This window comes from Aulonocara stuartgranti (genome assembly GCF_965226115.1).
Source record: "Aulonocara stuartgranti genome assembly, chromosome: 3".
Classification (NCBI taxonomy): Eukaryota; Metazoa; Chordata; class Actinopteri; order Cichliformes; family Cichlidae; genus Aulonocara; species Aulonocara stuartgranti.
Genome location: NC_138941.1, coordinates 51,246,430 through 51,258,145, shown reverse-complemented (window position 1 = coordinate 51,258,145; position 11,716 = coordinate 51,246,430). Strand labels below are relative to the sequence as shown.

Here is an 11,716-nt window from a genome sequence, read left to right as displayed (position 1 = left end):
TCTCTGCAGAAAGTTAAGCATATTTGGTGTTTGTAGTTCCTCTTTTCTGATGTTTTTTCACCTGGTAAAAGAAAAATAAAATTTTTGCTAAAAAGAAATGGATGCAAAAACTGTTTTTCTTAACTCTGTGAGGTCTAAGTCATCAGTGATCCTAAGTCAGATGTTAAGTCTATGTTTTAGAAAACAAGAAAACTTTTGATTTAATTTGTAGGAAAAATAATTTGAAGTCAGAAATGTGACTGAGATTGTTTTTTTGTTTGTTTTTTCATTCCAGCCACTGGCTGCTATGACTTCGAAGAACAGCTTTCTAAAGCCAAACAAATAAACACGACTGTATAAGAAACTGATTCACCCAAAACCAGTTTACAAACCTTACACTCATGTAAAAAATATGATTAAAAAAATCCTCCACGACCACTTGCATACAGAACACAGCCCACCAGACAAGGATATTGGAAGAAAGAACAAAGAAGGATTAATCAATAGTAAACATAAATTTCAACCTTGAAAGATCCCTTTAAAAATTTAATATTATAAAGAATGTTATATGACAGACCTGTTTAGTGCAAAAATATCTGTTATAAGTAATATTTTTTATTATCTTTCCACATAAAAGTCTTGAATTAGTAAATACACAGTGAAGAAAGAGCATGCAGACGGAGGACTTCAGGTTCATGTTGTAGAATTAGAGGACACAGTTACACCAATCTGCGGCACACTGCTTATGAGGCGCAGACTGATGTCATCAGGTAGTCCGTATGACTGCAGTTTCTGTTTAATCTGAGGAGGAAGAAGGAACAGTGAGAAAACATCACCACACTCTCAGGTGTGGTTTTTCTTTGGAAAGTGGATTGAGAAACAATTCATCTACAAAACAGTTTTACTATTTTACACTGAGAAAATGTATATTTTGTAATGTATATCTTGAGTGAACAATTCAGGTTTTCTTAATTCTTGAGCATAAACAGGTGAAAGTCTAAAAGATGTAAAGCTAGATTCTCCCTCTGATTCTTTCACATTTAGATGCTACTTTATAGTTCTGCTAACTGTTTTATCTAAGAACAGTTATCAGTCCTAGATACATACGCATATATAAAGCTGAAGAACAAAGCAAAGACATTTAATTTTTGGGATTAAGATCCTACATTTCAATTAATTACTTGCATTCATGAGGAGACCAATTAGTTTTCATTGTTGATTTTCATGCTTGATTAATTTCAGATTTCTCAGAGAAGTTGGAATTGAAAAATATCAATCCCGATTGTTATTTGCTTAATGAATAGCAATATTAATTTTGTTTTCTTGGTTTTATGACTGGTGGTCTAATACAATTGTTAGTCACTGTATACATGAATACACCACATTTCCTAAACATTTGTGCTGCAGGAAGTCAGTTAGGACATGGCTCAGTTTAGCCATGCAATAATTCCACAGGTAATTCTGATGGTAATTATGTAATTATTACAGTTCACAGTCCTGCTCCTCTCTACAGAAATTTTAACAAATTTAAAAATACTGAATTTGATATTTCAACTCAAAGTGTTTGTGCTGCCTGAATGCCAAAAAACAGCAAGTGAAGGCAAACAAAACAAAACAAACGTAGACAAAAGTTCAGACACACACTGTGATCTGAACTTTTTTTTCTGTAATCACTCACAGAAGCTGTTTCTATCGTAATGTCTACAACTGCAGGGGTGTAGTTCACTGGTACGCTTATTTGGTTTCTGACTGGATATAAGTCTGACCTGATTTAGGAAGACATTGGTATTGATTTTAGATAAATCCATCGACGAGGAAAACTTCATTTTCAGCGCTGCAACATCTAGAAACACAAAGAATGTTAGAATGTCTCTAAACCAACAAGAATGTTTTTCTGACTTGATTTGTTTGAGTTATCTAATCATAACATTTCCTTTACAACTTTATGTTCATGTCATTAGAGATGGGTCATTTTTGTATTTTCAAACATAGTTTTGTAAAACTAATACAATTAGTTTTCTACAATATTTGTTTTTATTTATTTTCTGTCACTTTGTTTATCATTTCACAGTGTTTTTCCCATTAAGAGTACTGAGAAATTAAGATAAATTTTGTAAGAGTTTTCTCAAGGTCACTTTTGCTCATTTGGCAGCCCTGGAGTAAGTCATCTTACTCCAGGGCTCAACACTGAAATGCAGAACACTTTGCAGTCACAATCAAGTCTACTTTGTAGTTGTAATAAACAAAGTTCTTGACTACAATGTGCACTTGAGGCCATTGACTTTCATGTTCAGAAGCCAAACTTCAGAATTAAATTTAACATTTTTAAACCTGGTACAAATAAACACTTTGGTCTACAGCCTCAATAATTAAAGGATATAGAGTTCTGCATGTTCTAGCCTATCCAAGAACTTTATGTTTGGCTTGAGGTGAAATTCTAATATTTTATTGGTCTCTTACATATCAATACATACATACATATCAATAATTACCAGGTGTGTGCATGTAGCCTTTTAGCTAAGCTTGCTAGCGCTAGTGGTTTAAATGCCACTCTGCCCTCTAGTGGATGAAGCTGAAAATTAAATTTCTGCAGTTAGTGGGTGGTTTGAAAATGAGCAAATGTTTACCAAAGTTGAACTATGCAAAGAGAAATTATGCAGCGATTCCACTGGAATGAGGGAAACTATCAACAAGTTCTGGGTTTTTGGTTTGACTCATCCTTAACACAAGTACAAGATTTTATTCTTCTGCTATTTTCTATTTATTCACTAAATCTATCAAATAAGACTAACTTTGAGTGTTAAACATCACTCCACGCTTTTATACTCACACTCTGGTGTATTGGGTGATGGAGTTGGCAATGCTGTAAAAAGTCAAAACGGCGGTTACTCATGAACTGCATCAGTTGTGCAGTTGTTAGTAGTGGATGTTAATGCACTGCTCACCTTTTCTAACGGTCACAATGACACATCGAAGCTCAGAGTGGTACTTGGCTGCACTGTGAAAATAAATCAGTACAATAGAGCCATTATTAAATTGTGTTTTAAATTAAAAAAAAATATTTTCAATGTTTTAGTGTTGTAACCTGTTTAAATGATCTTTTTTAATGTTTAGAGAGTTTAACTTGTAGATATTTAGTTTGCTACAATTTGATTTATTTTGATTTTAAGTCAAACAACAAGAAAAATTAGTACCTTATGATTACCTTTTATAATTAGCATCAGTAACTTTACAAGTATAAGAAACACAAAAATATAATCCTTTGATGCAGTCACAACATCAAGTCTACAAACCATTGAACTTTAGTATCTTTGTTGGAAATGCTCTTCCGGTGAAGCAGGATTTCAGCAGATAAAATGTGTCCTCAGTACCCTTCAACCCTTAGCAGTCATGATCATGAGACACTAACAAAATAGTGTGCACCAAATAATGAATCAGCTATGAAAGGAAAGATAACGTGTATATGCCCTATTAAGGGGATATGTGTATGATGCTGTGGACTTGCTGTCCTACTGGTTTGCACAGACTGAATAATGACATTTTTAGCATTAAATGAGTTATAATTTGTCAAATTAACTGATATTCTATTTAGTACTTAAAGGTTTAAATGTGGAAACTGACTTGGCCAGTCTTAGATCTTCCTGTTCTTGTCACTAATAAAAGCTTTGTTTTGCAGCTGGACTATATATGATATCTGGACTCATTATGTTGCTCTTCTTTCTCTTCTCTTTTTCCTTAATCTTTAACTTGCTGAGGCAGCTCTTGGTAAAAAAAAAAAAAAAAAAACCAACAACAAAACATTGCATTTTGCAGTATTTATCTGTTTCTGCTCTACTTTCAAAACCAATCTTTTCACACCTACGCAATGTCTGCTGTTATGGAGTTATTCCTCAAAGGTATTTAAAAAACATATGTGTTCTGTCTTCAGTGAATTTCAGTTTCTCGCTATGTCTGCTTTGTGACTGTTTTGATGCTACAATTATAATGTCAGAGTGTGAAAAGGTTTACAGGAATGCAGTTTGGACACATATCATGAGTGAACAAAAAAGGGCAACATATTCAGCAAATTACAGTTGTTCCATTTCACTTTTTTTAATGAAAATTTCAATAGTTTTTGTATAGGATCATATTTATGAAACAGGATACTGACCCTAAAACTGCCTGGACAACAAAACAAATGGGGTGGCTTTGTTCAGCTACTGAATCAGATGGTGTCCACGTCAGTGTGAACTGTCCTGGGCCTGTTTGATTTTGAGTTACTGTGTGCGGCGCGCTGAACAGCAGCTCAGAGATCCTTTAAGAAAAAAAACAAAAACAAGAAAAAAGTTAGTTTCTCAAAAGTTCCCCATCTTCAAACAGAAAAAGGTATTTACCTGTGACATAGTTCAGTTTTGGCTTAAAAGATGTTTATTTTTATTCTTGTTTCTCTTTAATTGACTTAGCTTAACCTAGTGCTAGTACATCCTAACATCAGTATAAAACCGGTTGGGTTGCTGGCTTATCAAACCTGTCTGTAGAAGCGCAGCGTAGAAGTGCTAAAGTTACACAACTCAGAAGATAAGATTCATGATCTGATTAAATGAAAAACAGGTTTGATTTGCGCATTAAAGCTACATTTTAATTTTAGAAACTGTCAGTGCTGCAGGATGTGTTAATCATTGGTAATTTAACAAATAAAGCCTTTAATTCTATATTTAGAGATCTACTTACGTGGAGTTAAGTGTCTGTGCCTTGATGCTGATAGCCAGAGTCTGATTGACGTAGGTGTAGAGCTGGGTTCTGTGGGCTGGGGTTGGAGGCAGGAACATGGGTAGAAAGAGTCCCTCTGTGCACGATGGCACTGCAGGATCCACTGAAACAACACACAAAGCAGTGATGACAATAATAAAGACTTTTTTTTAAGAACAGAAACTCTAACTGGTCCACCAGGATTGTTTTTCTCATCTACAGGTAGCCAAGCGAAAGCTTTTTCCAAGTTCATAAGCAGCCAAGTTGTAAAGTAAAGATAAGTTGTTTAAATCTTGACAAATTCTGGGTTTCTTGCAGTAAGGATAAAGTAAACGTTAGCTTCATGGTGGCCAAAATCAAAAGGCCAAAATAACAGGGCCATTAAGCAGGAGCCAGGAGAAATTATTTGTACCTCTCACGACAAACTGAACTGGCATTTTGCTGATAGCGTCGTTGGTTGTTATTATTGTTTGTGTCCCGTTGGTTTGAGTCAATGTTATGTTCTGTCTGGGAAAGTCCTCTATCATCAGCTGTACCGCATACGGACCTTCATCACTGCTGTTTGTGGGGCTGAATGACAGAGTACAAGAGGACTGCAAGAAGATAAAAATAGGGCCATGAAGACAAAATAGCACAAATATTTCCTACTTACTAAAAAGCAACATTTCACATAATTTACACTTATCTAAATGAACAAAAAGCAGGCTTTTTTTGTTTGTCTTTGCCAGATATATTGATCTGACATGATGAACAAGCATTGTTGTCTATGCCAACATGTCTCATCTTGATGCATGCTCAATCGTCCAGGTAAGTAAATCTCCAAAAGTTGATTCTGTTCATCTGGACGTAGCGTTTCGTCACTCATCCAAGTGACTTCTTCAGTCTCAGGTTTCTCCGAGCTTATAAACAGTACATTTGCATAATGACTGAAACCAGCCCAGTGAGGAACAATGGGCTGGGAGGTCAGTTCGTTAATCTGACACTGGAGCCAACATGTCTCCAGTGACAAAAAAAATAGCTGTTACTTACTGGTGAAAGGCTGAGGACAGACGGTGGTGTGCAGGGACTACACTCTGAGAGTGATGCATCTCCATTTCTGCATTTCACTATGTCTCCATCAGGATCAAACATCAACAGGCTCAAATTTCTTGGACAGTTTGACGGAACTCTGAAAGAAAGTTAAAAAACCAAACAAACTCATTTTCCATTATTTGCATTCATTTCCATGAAATATCTGACACAATTTTTTATTCATTTTGATAGCTGCTCAGTACACCCACAGCCTGGATGCTGTTCTGGGTTTATGGTTAAAGTTTCACAACTGCAAAAATTAACTTGGACCAAAGATTAATTTTCACTTGTAGCATTCTCTATCTTTCTCCTTCTCTATGGTGAAACTTTCCATCTTAAAGCAAATTAGTCTGTGAAAAGCAATGAAAGTGCCAGACGTGACACATAAAATTGTATGAATGCATGTATCTGTGTATAAATACTAAAAAAGGAATGGAGGCACAAACAGGGCTGACCTGATAGCTGGTATGATAGTGGTCTGTGGTGATGTGTTGGCTTTGCCGATGTCAGAGCGGATCCTCAGTTCCACCAGAGCCTGAATTTTAAATGATACGATGCCATTTTTGATGCCAAAGATCCAGTCTATGCCAGAGACCCTGTGATAGAAATGAATGACTTTTCAGAGGAGGTTTTTTAACGTTCATTCCCCCTCAGACAACAAAAAACATATTTATGCATGTGTAATTATGTACAGCGTATGTGTGCACTCACGGAATTGAAAATATAGAGTTGCTGGAAAAAAGCCGAGAGATGACTCCTTCAGTTTGGCACCATTCTCCTATACTCTCCTCGTCGACCTTGTCTAAAACAAGTGTCTGACCACCGATGGAGTAGGGTAAACTATACAAGCAGGAGCTGTAGCCCAACTTGTAATAAAGGATGCCCTGCAGATTTACAGTGAAGATGTGTTTACTTAAACACCTTCAAAATTCACAAAGTAAATATACTTGTCTTTTGAGAAAGTGTACTTACAGTGGAAGATCCTGTTGAAACATTGCCACGTGGATAGTAGTTCACCACTATACTGTAAAAATTAGCCTGAACACTGCAGACCAGCAGCATCAACACCAGCGCAGAGAGCGGCATGATAAATGTGAGAACGTCTCTGCACAAAAGAAAGTCATAGTAGGCTGGGACATGTTGTAGTATGAGGAAATGTTTCATGGTTGTCTGTTTGACAGTAATTTGCAGTGAAGACAGGGCTAACCGGTTTGCCAGTAACAAAGAAATTAAATTCCTTTCCACATCGTACTGGGACTTCAAACATTATCTTTGCTCTGCATTACATTTGTCAAGTTTTTTTTAATTCTATATTTTATTTTTTTGTTAACATTTTCAGCAGTAGTTGGTGATACATGTCAGTGTGAGTTTTCTGGATGGATTAGTGCAGAGGTCGCGCTGTGTCCAAAACATCCGGGAGAGCGAACGAAAGCACACAAGGGGAGGCGAAAAGAAGGGAGACTACCCAAAACACAACACACAGACAACAAACATATTTACAAAGAAACAAGCCCTGGGTCCCAAGACTGCCCCTGGAGGAGAGAGAGAGAGAGAAAGAGAGGGAGAAAGAGCAAAAACAACAAAAACACATGTTGCCCAATACGGGATCAGCTGGTGAGACCATGACAATATCTTCATTTCAGCTAATCCTTGATCCCGCTTCTCCATTAAGAAAAAATTACAAGCACCCGTCAAATATCCCTTAAATGTGGCGCCTGGATGTGTTCCACTTTCTACAATAGCCCCCCTGTGAAGGTGCAATAAACAGGAGGCCCACTTGTGATAACATTCTACATGCATACAACTGGTGACAACATGATTCTACTATTGCTATAGTGAAATTGTTAAAATATGTGATCAATATATGGAATAAAGAAATCTGCCGTTACATCAGCCTGTGGCTTTTCGTCAGACTCTGTGAACGAGACACTCTCATGACACATCGAGTGACACGCAGCGTCTGTATAAAGAAAGCCAATTCAGACTGTATTTCCTCAGGAGGCTGAGGTCTTTCAACATCTGCTGGACGCTCCTGAGGATGTTTTATCTGTTTATCTGGGGGCTGGCGCCTATCCTAGCTACCATAGGGTGAGAGTCTGTCGCAGAGCTAACACAGAGAGACAGGTAACCATTTGCAACCATTTGCAATGATGTGATATTTTGGCATTTTGGTGTGAGCACCCCTTGAATTCAAGCAGTCTCACACTCAAATCTGTACTGAATATCCCAATACTATGGACTCAGTGTTTGCTATATGCTACTTCTTTTCATCACAAGTGATGTAGTAACTGGTGGTGTAGTTGATAAAGACTTGTAGGAATAGTAATTGGTGGCAGTTTGTTGTAGTACTAGTAGATTCAAAGGTTAGAATCATAATGCACCTTGACACGACTGCAATACAAATGAAACTAGACTGAATTTACGAAAATACGTATATTCACTAACCTAATGCAGGTGGGACACAATGAGGATTGGCTCTAATCACCACCTCCAATGCTCACATTGATGCAAAATATGTTAAAATAAATTAATATGGTAGCTACACTATTGACATTAAAACAAATGTTATTTATATAGTCTGTAGGATAAGCTTTCATTTTTAGACAATGTAAATGTCCAACAGCTCTTTGGAAATGCTTGATCATACCTCTACTGTGTCATGAACTGGCTGTGCGCAGCAGGCAGGATAGGACCCAAAAGCAGACTCACAGGCAGGGCTGACTCTCAAAAACACAACTTAATTACAGGCGTACAGGTTATACAAAATGAAACAAAACTAGAATTGCAAAACCTAAATATACAGCGAAACACACGAAGAAATACACATCCATGAATGAGGGAGAATGCGACACTGGACTGAGTGAAACAGAGACGAGAGAGACATGATAGGCGGGGGAACATGTAATGACACACATTATTTAGATACACTCAACAAAAATATAAACGCAACACCTTTGTTACTGCTCCCATTCCCCATGGGATGGACGTAGCGACCTAAAATTCATTCCAGATACACAATATAACCATCCCTCCCAAACAGTGGTCACAAATCAGTCCAAATGTGTGGTAGTGGGCACATCTGCTATATTGAGATAATCCATCCCACCTCACAGGTTTGCCACATCAGGATGCTGATCTGACATCATGAGTAGTGCACAGGTGTACCTCAGACTGCCCACAACAAAAGGCCACCCTGGAATGTGCAGTTTTGTCTCACAGCAAAATGCCACAGATGCCACAAGCAATGAGGGAGCGTGCAATTGGCATGCTGACAGCAGGAATGTCAACCAGATCTGTCGCCCGTGCATTGAATGTTCATTTCTCAACCATAAGCCGTCTCCACAGGCGTTTCAGAGAATATGGCAGCACATCCAACCGGCCTCACAACCGCAGACCTCGTGTAACCACACCAGCCCAGGACCTCCACATCCAGCAGGTTCACCTCCAAGATCGTCTGAGACCAGCCACCCAGACAGCTGCTGGAACAATTGGTTTGTACAACCAAACAATTTCTGCACAAACTGTCAGAAACCGTCTCAGGGATGCTCAACTGCATGCCCGTCGTCCTCATCGGGGTCTTGACCTGACTCCAGCTCGTCACCGTAACAGACTTGTGTGGGCAAATGCTCACATTCGATGGCGTCTGGCACGTTGGAGAGGTGTGCGCTTCACAGATGAATCATGGTTCACATTGTTCAGGGCAGATGGCAGCTGAGAATGTCCCAGTTCTTGCATGGCCAGCATACTCACCGGACATGTCACCCATTGAGCATGTTCGGGATGTGCTTGACCGGCGTATACGACAGCGTGTACCAGTTCCCACGAATATCCAACAACCTCGCACAGCCATTGAAGTGGAGTGGACCAACATTCCACAGGCCACAATTGACAATCTGATAGACTCCATGCGACGATGTGTTGCACTGCATGAGGCAAATGGTGGTCACACCAGATACTGACCGGTTCTGGGTCCCCAGACCCCCAATAGCGCAAAAAACTGCACATTCCAGGGTGGCCTTTTGTTGTGGGCAGTCTGAGGTACACCTGTGCACTACTCATGATGTCAGATCAGCATCCTGATGTGGCACACCTGTGAGGTGGGATGGATTATCTCAATATAGCAGATGTGCCCACTACCACACATTTGAACTGATTTGTGACCACTGTTTGGGAGGGATGGTTATATTGTGTATCTGGAATGAATTTTAGGTCTCTACATCCATCCCATGGGGAATGGGAGCAGTAACAAAGGTGTTGCGTTTATATTTTTGTTGAGTGTAGATAGATAGATAGATAGATAGATAGATAGATAGATAGATAGATAGATAGATAGATAGATAGATAGATAGATAGATAGAAATTAACAGGAAATTTATTTTGAGTGTGTTCATAGTTTTATTTTTGAGATACAGCATTTTTATATACTGCAGGAAAAACGAAAAACAATCCTATGATGCAAATCTGCAAAGAAAACAGCATGTGCATCAAAATAAACTATTTCCAGCAGTGCAATTCGACTTCTAAGCATCCCAGAAACTATTCAGAAAAGCATAAAGTCAAACATGACTTATAAAAACACCAGTATAGGCTTTTAAGGCCTAAAAGTAAAAAGAACTACATTTTCCGCAAAAATGACGTCACTCCCGGTTTCGGGCAGGAAATGGCGGACATGCGATTGTTTGCGCTCAAGTCTGTTTAAATGGCTGTATCCCAATTCAGGGTCTGCAGCCTTAAAGGTCGCATTTTAAGGCCGATTACGTCACCGTGACGCAACGAAGGCTGTCCCAATTCGAAGGCTGCTCGAAATGCGGCCCTCAAATGCGTCCTTCATTTCCCTGAATTTTAAGGACGTGGCTCTGTATACTTCGTGGCCCAACATATCCCAGAATGCATAGCGCCACGGTGGGTGTGGATAATTTTGCCGGAATAAAACGGCGGATGGGGGGCGCCTGAAGAGTAAACTTTAAGTAAGTACTGAATATTATGTCACTTATTTATGTGCAAATGTTTAATAACGAAGAACATTAGAACATTACTGTTGGCCACATGTCGGCAAAGTTATGTGACATTAGTGACGTTTGCACTAACTTGGTTTTAAAGCCTTTACTTTAAAATATACGCCGTTCAATAGCTGACCTTAATTAGAGAATGATCAAAGCTCATGTAGAAACAAACAAATGAACAAAAGATTTTCTCCTTCATTTCTGTCAAACAAAGCTGTATGAAACGTTTCCAGCTGTTAGTATCATGGTTGCTAGGCAACCTGGGCAGCGCGACGGAGGCTAGACCGTCCCATTACACAAGCCTCGCACTTCTGGCCTTAGCGGTCTTTAAGTATGCGGCCCTTGAGGATTGTTGAGGCTGCGTACTTTAAGGCTGCAGACCCTGAATTGGGATACAGCCACTGTGAGAAGTGTTATGAACAGCTGATCGGATCGGCAAAGCGTGTTTCTGGAATATTATGTTATTGTTCCTGCAAGCGCTTTTTATGCAGCTTTTGCAAAGCTATATGTGGAAGGAAACTGTGACTTAGTACAAGCTGATGGCATAAGATGTAAGTACAACTCCTCTGGTTTCATATGCAAAAAAAATTATTGTGCTAGCTTACGCGGTTCCGGTTCTACAAGGATTTAAAAATAGTTACGCAAAACGGAGCGTGCCCGCTCTGACCGGCTTTAAAGGGTTAACCAGAAGTGGTCCTGCTGAACATATTGAACCTTTAGTGGTTTTAATATATTTTTCATTTTACTTCTGTGGATTTTATAAATTTGCTGATCTGCTTGACAGTGTTTTAGAATAGAGTGCTATTGGCTGCGGGGAGGGAGTGTTCGCCCAGGGCACCAAACAGGCTAGGACCGCCACTGGTTCAGGGCAACGATTATCTTGATGCTCTTAATTCTTCTGTTGAGTTTTAATTTTTCATGGTAATTCAGTAAAG

At 38.9% G+C, this 11,716-nt stretch overlaps 1 protein-coding gene across 1 annotated transcript; it reads right to left on the bottom strand.

The window, feature by feature from the left end:
- Positions 1-512: 512 nt before the first annotated feature.
- Positions 513-6,866, bottom strand: LOC309703845 (uncharacterized protein). Its single transcript, XM_082528762.1, has 11 exons — positions 6,751-6,866; positions 6,490-6,662; positions 6,234-6,374; positions 5,737-5,875; positions 5,120-5,300; positions 4,690-4,831; positions 4,130-4,273; positions 2,925-2,977; positions 2,810-2,842; positions 1,746-1,822; positions 513-780 (listed from the first exon to the last, which is right to left on the bottom strand). The coding sequence occupies exons 1-11, from the start codon at positions 6,862-6,864 to the stop codon at positions 673-675; spliced, it is 1,305 nt and encodes a 434-aa protein (XP_082384888.1). The 5' UTR covers positions 6,865-6,866; the 3' UTR covers positions 513-672.
- Between the last annotated feature and the right edge of the window lie 4,850 nt (positions 6,867-11,716).